Source organism: Poecilia reticulata, linkage group LG14 (assembly GCF_000633615.1).
Source record: "Poecilia reticulata strain Guanapo linkage group LG14, Guppy_female_1.0+MT, whole genome shotgun sequence".
Classification (NCBI taxonomy): Eukaryota; Metazoa; Chordata; class Actinopteri; order Cyprinodontiformes; family Poeciliidae; genus Poecilia; species Poecilia reticulata.
In genome coordinates, this window is record NC_024344.1 from 4679843 (window position 1) to 4692357 (window position 12515).

At 35.7% G+C, this 12515-nt stretch overlaps 1 protein-coding gene across 1 annotated transcript in view; it reads right to left on the bottom strand.

Moving 5' to 3' along the window:
- Nucleotides 1-707: 707 nt before the first annotated feature.
- The window catches only part of LOC103475593 (replication protein A 70 kDa DNA-binding subunit-like), a 36817-nt gene continuing 25009 nt past the window's right edge, over nt 708-12515 (bottom strand). The window contains exons 14-17 of the mRNA XM_008427369.2: nt 10412-10588; nt 10158-10265; nt 9878-9964; nt 708-1129 (exon numbers count right to left, since the gene is read on the bottom strand). Of these exons, the coding sequence (XP_008425591.1) occupies nt 1028-1129; nt 9878-9964; nt 10158-10265; nt 10412-10588 (474 nt within the window). The 3' untranslated portion in view covers nt 708-1027. The remainder of the gene's footprint in view (nt 1130-9877; nt 9965-10157; nt 10266-10411; nt 10589-12515) is intronic.

The window sequence follows — 12515 nt, forward strand, 5'->3', positions numbered from 1 at the left end:
TTCAGGTATTTAATCCGTCGACGCGGTTTTTGTTATTTGGGTCGACAGTTTTTGTTTGTTGATGGCATTTCATCCTTGGGCAAGACACCATTCCTGCTGGCGGGGTTAAAGGTCACCACCATCAGTGTGTGAGTGAGGATTTGAAGTTATTCAGAGGAGCTTTGGCATCTGCTGGACTAATTAAAGTGCTATACAAGTACAAAGCTCTATACAAGTAAAATACAGATACTCCAACAGTGTAACACTTTATTTGAAGAGGTGTGCATAAGACTGACATGACACTGTCATGAACACTTTGCATGATTTTGTAAATTATGGTAATTTAATGCAAAGTTGGCATTTTTAATGGACTTTTAATGCAACTTTTAGAGCAACTTTGCATTAAAGTGTCATTATTTACCGAATGACACTTCATGACAACAGTCAAACATTCATAAAGACTTCATGTTCATGACAGATGTTATGTCAGTCTTATGCACACCCCTTCAAATAGTGTTACCAATAAGTGATAAAGGCAAAAACTGGATATTTTCAAGTTATTTTAATCACAGTTTAGCATCATTTAGAGACAAAAAAAAAGCCTTTGAAAACAATACAAAAAATATTTTAACACTGAGCATGGATTTAAAAGAAACTCTCACACACTGGTGCTATATTTATTTTACAAAATTAAAGGTAGGATTTTTCTTTTTATCTCTTAGTCAACACTGAATATCAACATGCTTTAAATCAAAACAAGTGTACTACTAAAATGTACAGACACGCAAATCACTTGTTAAGAAATAGGAAAAATTTTAAATTGCACAAATTAAAGTTAAATTTCTTTAAAACAAAAAAACCTTATGAAAGTAAAAAAAAAAAATCCCTTTAATAAACTTTTCTGTGTCAGTGTTTTGAGATATAAACCTGCTAAACTGGTTGCTCCTGGATCAGATATAAATTCTGGAGGTTTTGAAAAAGTCTCACACCATTGTCCTAGTCTGGTCAAAAACCAAGCAGACACCAGGCAGCCAGATGTGAATGTGGCTCAGTGAGCCAGTTTCCGAATGTTACTGAGGAGTCGTCTGCTGTACACTCTGTGGTCGACAGGAAGTACTTCCATTACGGTCACTTTCACCCGACTCTCGTCCTGTGGACAAAAGAAAAGACTCAAATTAGACCTCAACAATTGAACAGCTTTAATATTTGTTCACTTAATAGGTTAAGGTATAAAATCAAACAGCATGTTTAGCAACAGTTAACAAATTTGACTGCTAACCTCAAAGCGGTTGACTATACAGCTGTAGTTCACTGCTCTTTGCAACATAAGCCATTATGCTGTTAGTTCATGTAGACGCATCATTGTTAAGTATTTAAAATGTTAGTTTTGATTTGTATTTCTTGTATTTGATTTTGTATTTCTCTGTGTCCGAGTAATGTTCCGAAAACCTTGCTAATGAGAGGGAAATATGAGAAGCTCACAACAAATAAACGATGAAGCAAAGGCAGCTTGGACCACCCTTTGTTCATCATCAAAGCTCGCACTTTGGCAGCAGCTACATACAAGCCAGCTAATAAGAATAATTAGCTAATATGGCAAACATCCTTTAATAAGCTGAATGTTTTAATTAAAACTCTGGGAGGACACTAGATTTTGCACATTCTATCTGTTCTGACTTTAGAAGGAAACAAGCCTGTAATTAGCAATCACAGCTTGTTTTAGAAAAACAACAACTATTCAACAAACAAGCGCAGGAGTCTGTCTGGCCTTTCAGTCCAAGAAACTTTCTGCAGGTAGAGCTGTAATGTCATCAATACTTAGTGAAACTTATTTTTCAGACGATTTTCTCCTTTTGTTTTGTCACGCAGCGGACATGAATCATTTACCTCAGCATCTGTTAGAAAGGATTCAAGTGCAAACTGCACTTGCTTAAAACAGTGAATGTTGACGCTCCATCAGCCACAGCTGATGGCTTATGGAGCCACTTCAAAAATAAGTCAAATAAAATGGCAATTTTTAACAAACATTACATGTTCGTTTTCACAATTTAAGCTTTTATTTTTATATTTATGTTGACTACAACAAAAACAATTTCTAGTGCATATGCAAATAAAAACAGCCTTTCTCTACAGTCCAGAGAAGTTATTTGGTAGAAATGGATTTTCTTTGATTAGTCAGCTACTGATATTTTTCACAGTTTGGTGACTCAATGCCTCATGTTTTTTTATGTAATGTGTTGACTTATTTTCTTGTTGTAGGTAGACATCAGCTCTTCACCAAAAACACTGTCTGTCCCACTTTAATCTGTCTTTACATTTTATGCTTCCAGCTCTGGAGCTGAAAACACAACCAGGTGCTGCTACGCCTTGTGCCATATTGTCCTGACATTATGGAAATGTTTGACTATAGACCAAATTTGCTGCTTGCAAAAATAATTACTTTTAAAAAGTAAATGAATATTAGTAAGCCTCTTGCACAGCCCACATAGAGGAGAGAGCTGAAAATAATTGGCTTAGCCGTCTGTTTTCTGGACAAAGCCATCAACACAGCTATTGTTTAATGATGTGTATGCTCCTTTGTTTTTCTTTTCCCTTATAGATTATTCCGCATTCAGTGGTTCTGTGTGTGTATAGCTGTGTTTCTTCCTTGGACAAAGCCATTGATAATGTTATTGCTGCTATTAGCAATGTGTAGTCTATTCTTTTCTATCAAATAGAAAGTATGCCTGGCTCAATGTTGCATAATTGGCTGGAGCTCCGTCATGTACAGAGCTTCTGCTGTCGTTAGCTCTGTGTACTCCAGGTCCATTTTCATACAAGTTACTACCGACACACTTAGCTGCCCAATCAAACCCCCTTTTTGTTGTGGAAGATGAATGCTTTATTGAGCCCGATTCTGAAGGAGCTTTCAAAATCCATTGCGAGATCCAAGAAAACCGCTGTTGACAAGTGGTGCAATATAAAAAAAGATAAAAAATAAATGCGTACAAAAATATCTCAACACTTTATTTGCATATTGCAAACATGGATTTAATTAAAGACAAAGCAGATGCAACTCTTCAAATAACTTGGAAGGGGAAAAAGATTGTAATTATTATCTGCTGTAATGCCTCATTGATAATCCTGTAGATCTAAAATGAGTTCCTACAGAGTTTCACAAAGAGACGTTTGATTTTTTTTTCCTCAACTGGAATAAAATGAAGATAATTTGAAAGTGACCCGACTTTGGTCTAAGGTGGCATTCAACTTGTGAACTGTGAACACCTCAGTGATGACTACAATTTGTTGGGGGAACAGAGCGTGAAAGTGACATTTTCCATCTCTAACAGCGCAAAAGCAGGATGTCCGGTCTGCACGTTTCCTCCACTATAAATTAGACTAAATGAGAGAGAAACATGCTCCAATATGACTTTTTTTTTTAGGTATTTTTTAAGATGAAGGGCACAAACAGGGGATGCAGAAATAAAATGAAAAGACCAACATGCCATTCATCCACAAGGATTATTCTTAAATCACAAAATCATAGATTTAATATGATTTTTCCATTTGACTGATCATTTGCATTATTCCATTAATTGGAGACTGAGCTGAAGCAATTATAAGACTTTCCTGTGAAGACATAATGACTGAAGTCTTTTCTGTTATGATCACTGTTACTATCACAGGGATTACACATAAAACAATTTCAAAGCTTTAAAAATATTCCATCAGCAGTTCAGCAACCAAATTGGGTATTAAAGCTGTTTAATATCTGTGATTTCACACTCCTGTCATTATTTTCAACTGTGTCCATGTAAAGAAACAAAAGTAAAATTAAAAATGGGTAATTTTTACTTGGCAAAAAGGGGGAATCTAGCTAAATTGATGTGATCAACACAATAAGCTGTAATTAATATTCCACTCACGTGTAGAAAAACATAAAATATTGAGGCAGCTGAACGTTTTTTCCAACTGTATTTCACAGGTTGGTGTGAAGCCGGCATTCTCCCTGAAGAAATAAGGTCTGGACGCTGTCTGGCACACGGATATAATGCGAAAGAAAACACACACTGTGCCTCACACAAAGGCAACACACCACTAACCAATTTATTCAGACATATGCTACAACCTCATGGAGAATTAATAAGTTTCAGTACTGTGTTAAACAATGTAATTACACAGCAGAAGGTTCCTGCAGAAAAACTGCCACAACCAAGCAGTTAATACTCCCTGCAGATAATACTTTGTCTCAGTATGTTCTGAGCAAAATAATGGCTCCCACTGACCTCACTGAATCTTAAGTTTTATTAGCAGCATCAGTAATTTGCAGCCTCGGTATTTAGAAACACTGGTCTCATCCGGAACATTACTGGAGCTCTGAGTTGTCCTCAAATGACCCCACAGGGCTTACGTTTGTGGGTCTGTGCGACACGACTCTTATTCCTCTTTTGAAAACATCAAAACCTTTGCGTCTATCCAAATTAAGAAACATGTCAACTACGGACAGCCTGCTGTGTCTTTGTTGATTTGTTTGTCCAGTGTGTCACAAGTGCTCACAGTCAGCTACATGGTAAAGAATGAAACACTTAGAAATATTTTTTTGGAATCGCATTGATTATGTAAAATACCTTCGATTTCACTAACCATTTTTATCGTACTGTGAAACAGCAATAAGAATTTAATTTGTTGTTGACAAGCTCGACTAAGAGTCTGGTTTTGCAGATGATGTAAGGCGACAATATTAGGTCTCAATGGTCTGTTTGTTATACACAATATACAAACAGATATACAGCTCACATGTTTGAAACCTTGCAGCAAATGATAAGAGTCTACATCTACATCTTCTTAAATGTCTTCATAATGAAAGACACATGGATTCAAGACCAAATACAGGCATCATTATGTTGCCATATGTATTGACAACCCTGGTAGACACATTTATAAAGTCTTAAAACAACCTTTAATTATACCAACATACTTTTCACATTAAAAAGTTAAGAGAAATTAAGCTTTTAGTTTAGTTAAGTGTGAAAAAAATACCAAAGGGAGGAAATTCCTTTCTACATTATCACTGGTATCCCAATTAGAGGCACACCAAACAAGTCAAATGGAGTAAACAGACCTGACATATTTTCAAATTAGTGGAGGGACTTGATTAAAATTTTAATCGAGTTAATTGCAGAGTCTGCAATTAATTGAAAACCATATATATACCAACAAAAAAAAATTAATTCAAAAACCACTTTTGTTGCTCAACAAAAAGTAAATTGTTTTTAATCTGTTATTTAGGTTATTCAATCATCAGATTGCTGTAAAATGATGTTACCTATTCGAATTTCAAGCGTTTCAAAAACTCCTTTGAAAAAATTATCTTTATGAAAGATTGTTAACACTGACATTAGCGTTTGGACATCTGTGATTGCTACATGTCTTGCATTGAATTTGTATTAAGCTGTCCCGACAGATCTGAGACCACATTGCATATCAGGTAGTAGTGATGAAACAACAGAAATGTTTTTTAAAGCCAAAATTAACCCCCAGGGGGCCTAAGATAAGCTGCTTTGTCCTTTATTGGAGTGTTTGTGGATGCTGTTTGTGCGTCAGATTTAGGCTCAAACCAGAAACACGTGAATACAAACTTTTCTTCTCAGGACTTTTGCATGACACAGTAAGCACTGTAATTGACTGCATTTACATTTTTAACACATAAAAGTCTATACAATTGAAAAAAATAAAATCAATGTGTGAAAGTCATGACATTTCTCTTGTGACGATTATCAGACAGAACATTTAAAGCTCAGGACATTTTCTCTGTATTATAAATATGAAATAACACACTAACTTGTCTCAGCAATGCATTGTGTCAAACAGGAAAACATGATATTCAAAACTAGAAAAGCTCTGAGTAAAATTAGGAAATTAGTTACTGTAATTTGTAGTCAAAGACCTCTCATTATATAACTACGCATAGAGGCCCATCAATCTTAGCCTCTCTTTAGAAAGTCAGACAGGAAAACACCAAATTCAAATGAGGTTTTCACAAGTCTGATATCTGCTACAAGAAAACAGCTACTCAAAAACTCAATCATAACTGCATTTAGTCATGTGTTTAAACATCGATAAGGTGACGGTTAAGACTGGAGGAGGAGCTGAGCTTATCTTAGCGTCACACAGTGAAGAGGAAGGCAAACAGCTACAGCAGCAAATCTTTCAGTGTAAGATTATGCAACTGCTCCGAAGGAATAAGAAATTCATTTGAGGCTTTTTACACATCTTTACCAGCGGTGTAAATGTTTTTTGAGTGGCCTAATCTGGGAAAATCAAGTGTGCTATATTTAGAAACAAGTCAGTCATATGAAGGAGAAAATAACAGACACCAGATTGAACTCCTCCTTTATTAATACAAATATAACATCTATATAATGTATATACCTCAAGGTCCATTCACACCTTCTTTCTATTTCTATATTTTTTGTGTCTTTTTATTATGTTTTCTCTCTGTGCCTCGTTTAATTGGCCCCTGGGGATACATAAAGTTTTCTGAATTGAATTAAATCTAAACATTTTACTGATTAAACATTCTTGGATACTAAACCTCTTCCACACACTCCATAATTATTTAGATGGATAGTCTATTCCTGCATGAACTAATGAGCTAAACATTACAGCCAACAACTGAAGTGAAGCTTTTACTAGCTGTTCTTATAAAAAGAGACAAATGAGAAAAGTAGTGGTATTGCACTGAATTCATGTGTAACAAACTTATGAGACAAAAAGACTGAATATCCCTATAACGCGCACTCACAGGGAGAGGAGAAACAAGTCTGTTGGGGATAATAAAACGTATAATTTCCAGCAATAAAAACATTGACGATGATTCTGTAGCATCAAATTCACAAAAACTCATTTATAGACATCCCAAATAAAGGTAGGCGTTACTTTAACACCTCCAATGTATTTCATCAACACAGGTTTTACTTATCTTTGGAGCAGACACCCAGCACCAGCTGCTTTATCATGTTTGCTAGTTTGAAACTTCAAAATTACTTATTGATGGACATTCCCGAGGGGGGCTGTGATCGCTTTAATTGGTATCTCAGAACATAAATGCTATAAATATTTTAACCTCACCATATTAAATCATTAAAAAACTATTACAGTATTACTCCCTTAGCCTCCAGCTTAGGTCTGTGCTTCAATTAAATCATTCAATTAACATTTTCACTAAGGTTCGCCTGTTTTATGAACAGATTTAAAAAGTAACCCTGTGAAAACACTGATATAATAACATGACTGGGTTTACAGGCTGTGTGAGATAAAATCCTCATGTCAATATTTAAAGTCAACAGATAATACGACCTGTAGAAGATCCTAAACTGGGAGTTGACTAATGGTCTCTTTCTGAGTTACATTTCTATCCACTTTGTTTTGTTTGGTTCCTTCAGTGGAAGAGAAAATACCCTAGAAAATTACCCTGACTCCTACAGCAAAAAACACCTGAAACATTTCTGCTTCTGCATGAACAAACGGAAAAAAAAACACTTTTCATTACATGCACAGTGTGTTGCAACACACTGTAAATAACAGTCCAGCAAAACCCTCAAAGTAACAATTTTAACCCAGCCTACGTTGTGCATTAAAAGTTTTTGTGATGAAAAAGACCTTTGCAAAAAAGAAAAAGGTTAATGCTGACTCACTCCGATATGCACACTGTTCACCTGAGGAGATCTGAGGAAGGTGGCTGACTGACCACTGACACAATGAACAGTGGCAACACACAGCTACTGGCTCTACTAAATACTTTATGACAGAAAATGTTCACACTTTGAATTGTTTTTTGTAGTCATGGATAAAATCTGCCAGCTAAAATGCTGTTTTATTAGTATTTATGCATCTGTTCTGAACACTTATATCCACTTTGTGCAACAATTTTATACGTCTTCATTTAACTTCAGACAATTAGAGAAAGGTTTAAAATTAAACTAATAATCTGAAGGCGTATTGTTTTTTTCTCTTTGTCTTGGGCGTGGGAGGTTGGTGCTTTAGACACAAATCTCTCCCACTGAGAATATTTTATTTTTGTAGCACTTTGGTCTTTAGAGGCTTCACTGGGAATCTTTCAGTCACTTGCAGGCATTCCTTCTTATTTTATGAACTAAAGGATTGCATTAAACTGCACAGGATTGCTTGAAGGGTTTCATAAGGTCAAGACAAAGATCCTTCAGAGATAAATCTGAATCTCAACTGCTCCTCCCTTAGTGGCAATTTGGCCTTTGAATAATTAGGCTAATTAGCCTTAGACAGACAATAGCTAAATGCTAATTTGTGCCTAATTAAGAGAAATGAATCCACAGCTGTATTTGTTTTCTGCAATCCAAAGTGCACTGGCTACAAAACAACCCCCCTGTCGTTCTGTAACTAATTGAAATGATTCGGAGTTTATGCTGTGTGACTGACAGTGCTTTGTGATTACATCGTGTTTGTGCATCTTGTTTGGTGGTTTCACAAGCTTAAAACTGCAGTTCAGTAAAAAACTAAAGATAATGACTTCTGTTTTACAAATGCGTAGTAGACATGCAACTCCTTTTGTAGTTTTATGGCAAACAATAACACCACAGATGCAACAGTTGCAGTTTTTAGGCTACTTAAAAATTAGGCCATTACAGTTTTACTATCATTAAGAGATATATTTAATTCTGTAATTTCTTATTTTTTCGCTCAACACAACGAGTTACACAGTTTTCTTTATTGGCCACAAGAAATCCAACTAAAAACTTCCGCACCGAAGAGCTGTTATTGTTAAAGTTAAGTAGCTGCTACATTTACAGAAAAAAATCAATGTCAGCCATTCATGGTTAAAGCAGTCAAGCAGAAAATTGGCCAATTCTGTTCACCTGTGAAACAGCTAGTCTATCCATTAGTCCTGGGGAAAACTTAACACAATATGATAAAGATTATATGTTTGACTTTGTTTTATAAAACAGCCTCATTTGGGATTGCTACGGTATCGACACTAGGTCAATTTTCGCAAGCCAACCAACTAATCCACAAAAAATAAAAACTTTACTTGAAAGAAATAACAAAAAAGTGATGGAGTCAGGCGAACGGAGCAGCTTGGAAACATTTCTAGATCTGTATTGTATGTGTTGTTTTAATTATTTTAATCTCAACAGCATTTTGATTATTTAAAAACAACAGCTTACTCAGCATAGCACAATAGAATCCCAATGAAAAGTTTGCTTATTAGTTCAATCCACATGTTTCAATACTTTACTTCTAATAATGTCAATGATAATAGCCTTAAATTGTGTTTTACTGAAAATTTTAAAGTTATAAAAGTCTAAAAAAAGGGATAATCAATGCAGGAGTGTGATAGTGACAATACAGAATGTCATATAGCTACACAATCACAGCGAGGAGTGCTGAGTCGACAGCTGACCAGACAACAGTCACGGACAGCCTCCCACAAGGACAGGAGGGAGAAGAAGCTCTTTGTTCATTGAGTTTATATACAAGCAGCTTACATGGAAGGAAATTTGTTATGGAAAAACAACTAGTTCGTTGTAAAATTTGCAGTTAATTAAAATTTGTAAGGAAATTTTAATCAAAATTGAATTACAGGGTTCTTTAGGTCCAACTTTAGGTTTGTACAATCAATAATCGTTCCTATCTGTTGCCGTTAGTGTTTTATCAAGCCCAATACATCAATCTTTATCCAATAAAGCTACGAATTCCAACTTCTGAATTGAATGACTGAAACAAATGTACTTTTCAACAATTTTTAATTTCTCAAAATTATGATGAATGAGACATGAACTGCTAATCATACAATGCAGCATTTTGTAGTCTTATGTCTTGGAAACAAGTGAATTCCTTTGCACCATATACTTATATACTGTTTCTGTTTATTGTTACTTACATTATATGTCTCCAGCTTGACTCGGTTCTTAAAGATGTGGGTAGAGAAGTTGGCTTTCTGGAAGACTTCATCAAACTCTGCCTCGTCCTTGGGAATATACACACACACAGACACACACGCAAACAGACAAATATTCAGGGGTAAACAAAAAGTTTGGTGGAAACTCTAAAAGGAAGCAGTCCATTATAGTTAGATCTCCTGGGCGAAATTGTTAAGAAGAACTGTATGTGGCAGTTTCTCCTTTTGTGTGTTTGTGTGCATGTGTGTGTCAGAGTCTCACTGTTTCTCTGAGCTGTCCCAGCTCTTCTGCCTTGCGACCCAGCAGGACCTCAGCTGTCTCCTGGAAGCATGTCACCCACTGGTTATCCCCGAAGTCTGCCAAGTTAGCCTGAGAGTCAAGACAGCGAGAGATGATGGGTCGGGCAAAACATTACTTCTGTTTGTCTGACTGTGTATTTGTGTCATCACTGAGAATAATCACTGCATGTTTGACAAGCATTAATGTTGTTTGTCCCATATGTGCATCATACTCACTGAAAGTAGGAGTCTATATTTGAAGTTGGGGAACTCTCTGTTACACTTCTCGCAGCGGTAAAAACCATTCTGTTGGTCTATGACCTTCTTGTTGCAGTCTGAAGACGGACAGGCTTGATACAAACAATTTTCTTTACGCATGTAAACTATAGTTGCCACGCAGCTAAAATAGTCTGCCTGAAAGACAAAAACGACAGAAAAAGAGGCTAAATATAAATACTGAAGAGAGTCTGAGCAGTGAAACAGACAGTAGTTTGGTTGCAGATGTATAGAATAATTTTCCAGACCAAACAGGTCTTTGGGTTTAAGTTACTCTGCATCAATAACAACCCAACATACAGAAGCAGCATTCGGTTTTCCTCCAGAAAACTTGGCAAATGTCTATTTACTGTAACACCACAAGCATATTTGATTATACTTTAAAGGTTTTACCCAAATACCATAAAAAGAATGATTGTTTATCATCAGTCAAATATAGCCTGGACACATTGTAAGAAATTTAAATGCCAAATTTATAAATTAAAGAAGAAAAAAAAAGACCCTGAACAGCAGGAATTACATCTACAATTTAACTTACCAGAGAATAAATGCTATCTTTTAAAATAATTGTTAGGTACCAAAAAAGTGCTTAAATCACAAAACGCAAGACTAGAGAAAAGAAACCCTGGTAATTAGTAAGAAAGAGTGTTGGAGCATTTATTTTCCCCATTTATGTCTTGCTGGATGCTGACAGTGCTGGCAGATGTTAAAACATGGAACTATCTGTAGTAGTCCATGTGACTGGCTTATAATTAAGTTGTTTCATTAAAATTTCAGAGCATACCCATCTGATTTCTACTTAAGAGGCTTAGACTTCAAGAAAACTTTGATATTAAGTTTGTATGTTTTTGGTTGCAGCTTCAGTGAGGGGGGAAATATAAGCTGCATAAATTAAATCACACACCATATTTAAGACATGGGGAAGCTTCCTGTCACCGACTGCATCAGTGAAGTCTATAAGAAGCACATAATTACATGGCGCTTACTTCAAAGAAAAACACAGTAAACACTCAAAATGTGGAGAACTAATAATCTTAATATGCTGTACACAATCACATATATGTATTGACTTGTTTTAAGTTTAATTGAATGCATATTGATTGTTGTAACAGAAAAGAATCCCTGTAGGTCTGATGGTTTTTAACATCACAACTAGAGGTTTGACATTTTGAAAAATGACAGACCCATTTACATAAATGCTACTCTTTAGTTACATTTTCCTTAGTTTATTAGCATAATGCTCCTCTTTTGCTGCTGTTCATTTGATCCCAAGAAAGGCCAAGTTTACGTGATTGCAAAAAGGGAAGCAAAAATGTATGACCCATGTCTTAAAAATGTGTTATTAGTACATTTATAAAAACAGCTTTTTTTACATCTACACAGCAACTCACATGAACCACTGACATTAACAACCCAACACATTTAAACCACATTTAAATATCAAAAATATTTCAAGACTGCGATGAGTGGAAATAAATGAAATCCTTCTGTTTAACCTGCTCCTAGGTCATGCCGTATGGATTTTTCAAACTTAAAAGCACATGTTTACGTGTGCTAGAAGAGAAAGTGCATTTGCCAAGACGAAATCAAACTTTTCAAAGTGAAAGGTGTTCAATGAATGGAGCGGAAGAAGATATCTCATCAAAGTGTTTGTTATGTAGGAGGCAACATCTTGTGAGATGAAAGGGATGCCAGGTGGCGAAGGCCTCAAGAACACAGTGAGTAATCACTAGTCCACAGCAGTCAAAAATCACAGAACAGTAGTGGGGTATGACGTCAGCTTCGGAGGTTTGGACTTCTTTGCAGTCATAACGCGCAAAAAGATGAGTGCAAAAGTAACTATCTTATCCAGTTTGTGATCAGAAATAGTCATGACCTTCAATCCATTTGACACGACTGGACGTCAGGAACTACATTTGATCAAAATAGCATCAGAAAGGCCAGGATTGACGTGTCAAATCAACTCCAACAACTAGTTAAATCCAGAAAGATTAAAAGAAAATGAATTCAAATGAATAAACATAATATAATCAACCATAATTCCTAACAAAATAATGATAATAGA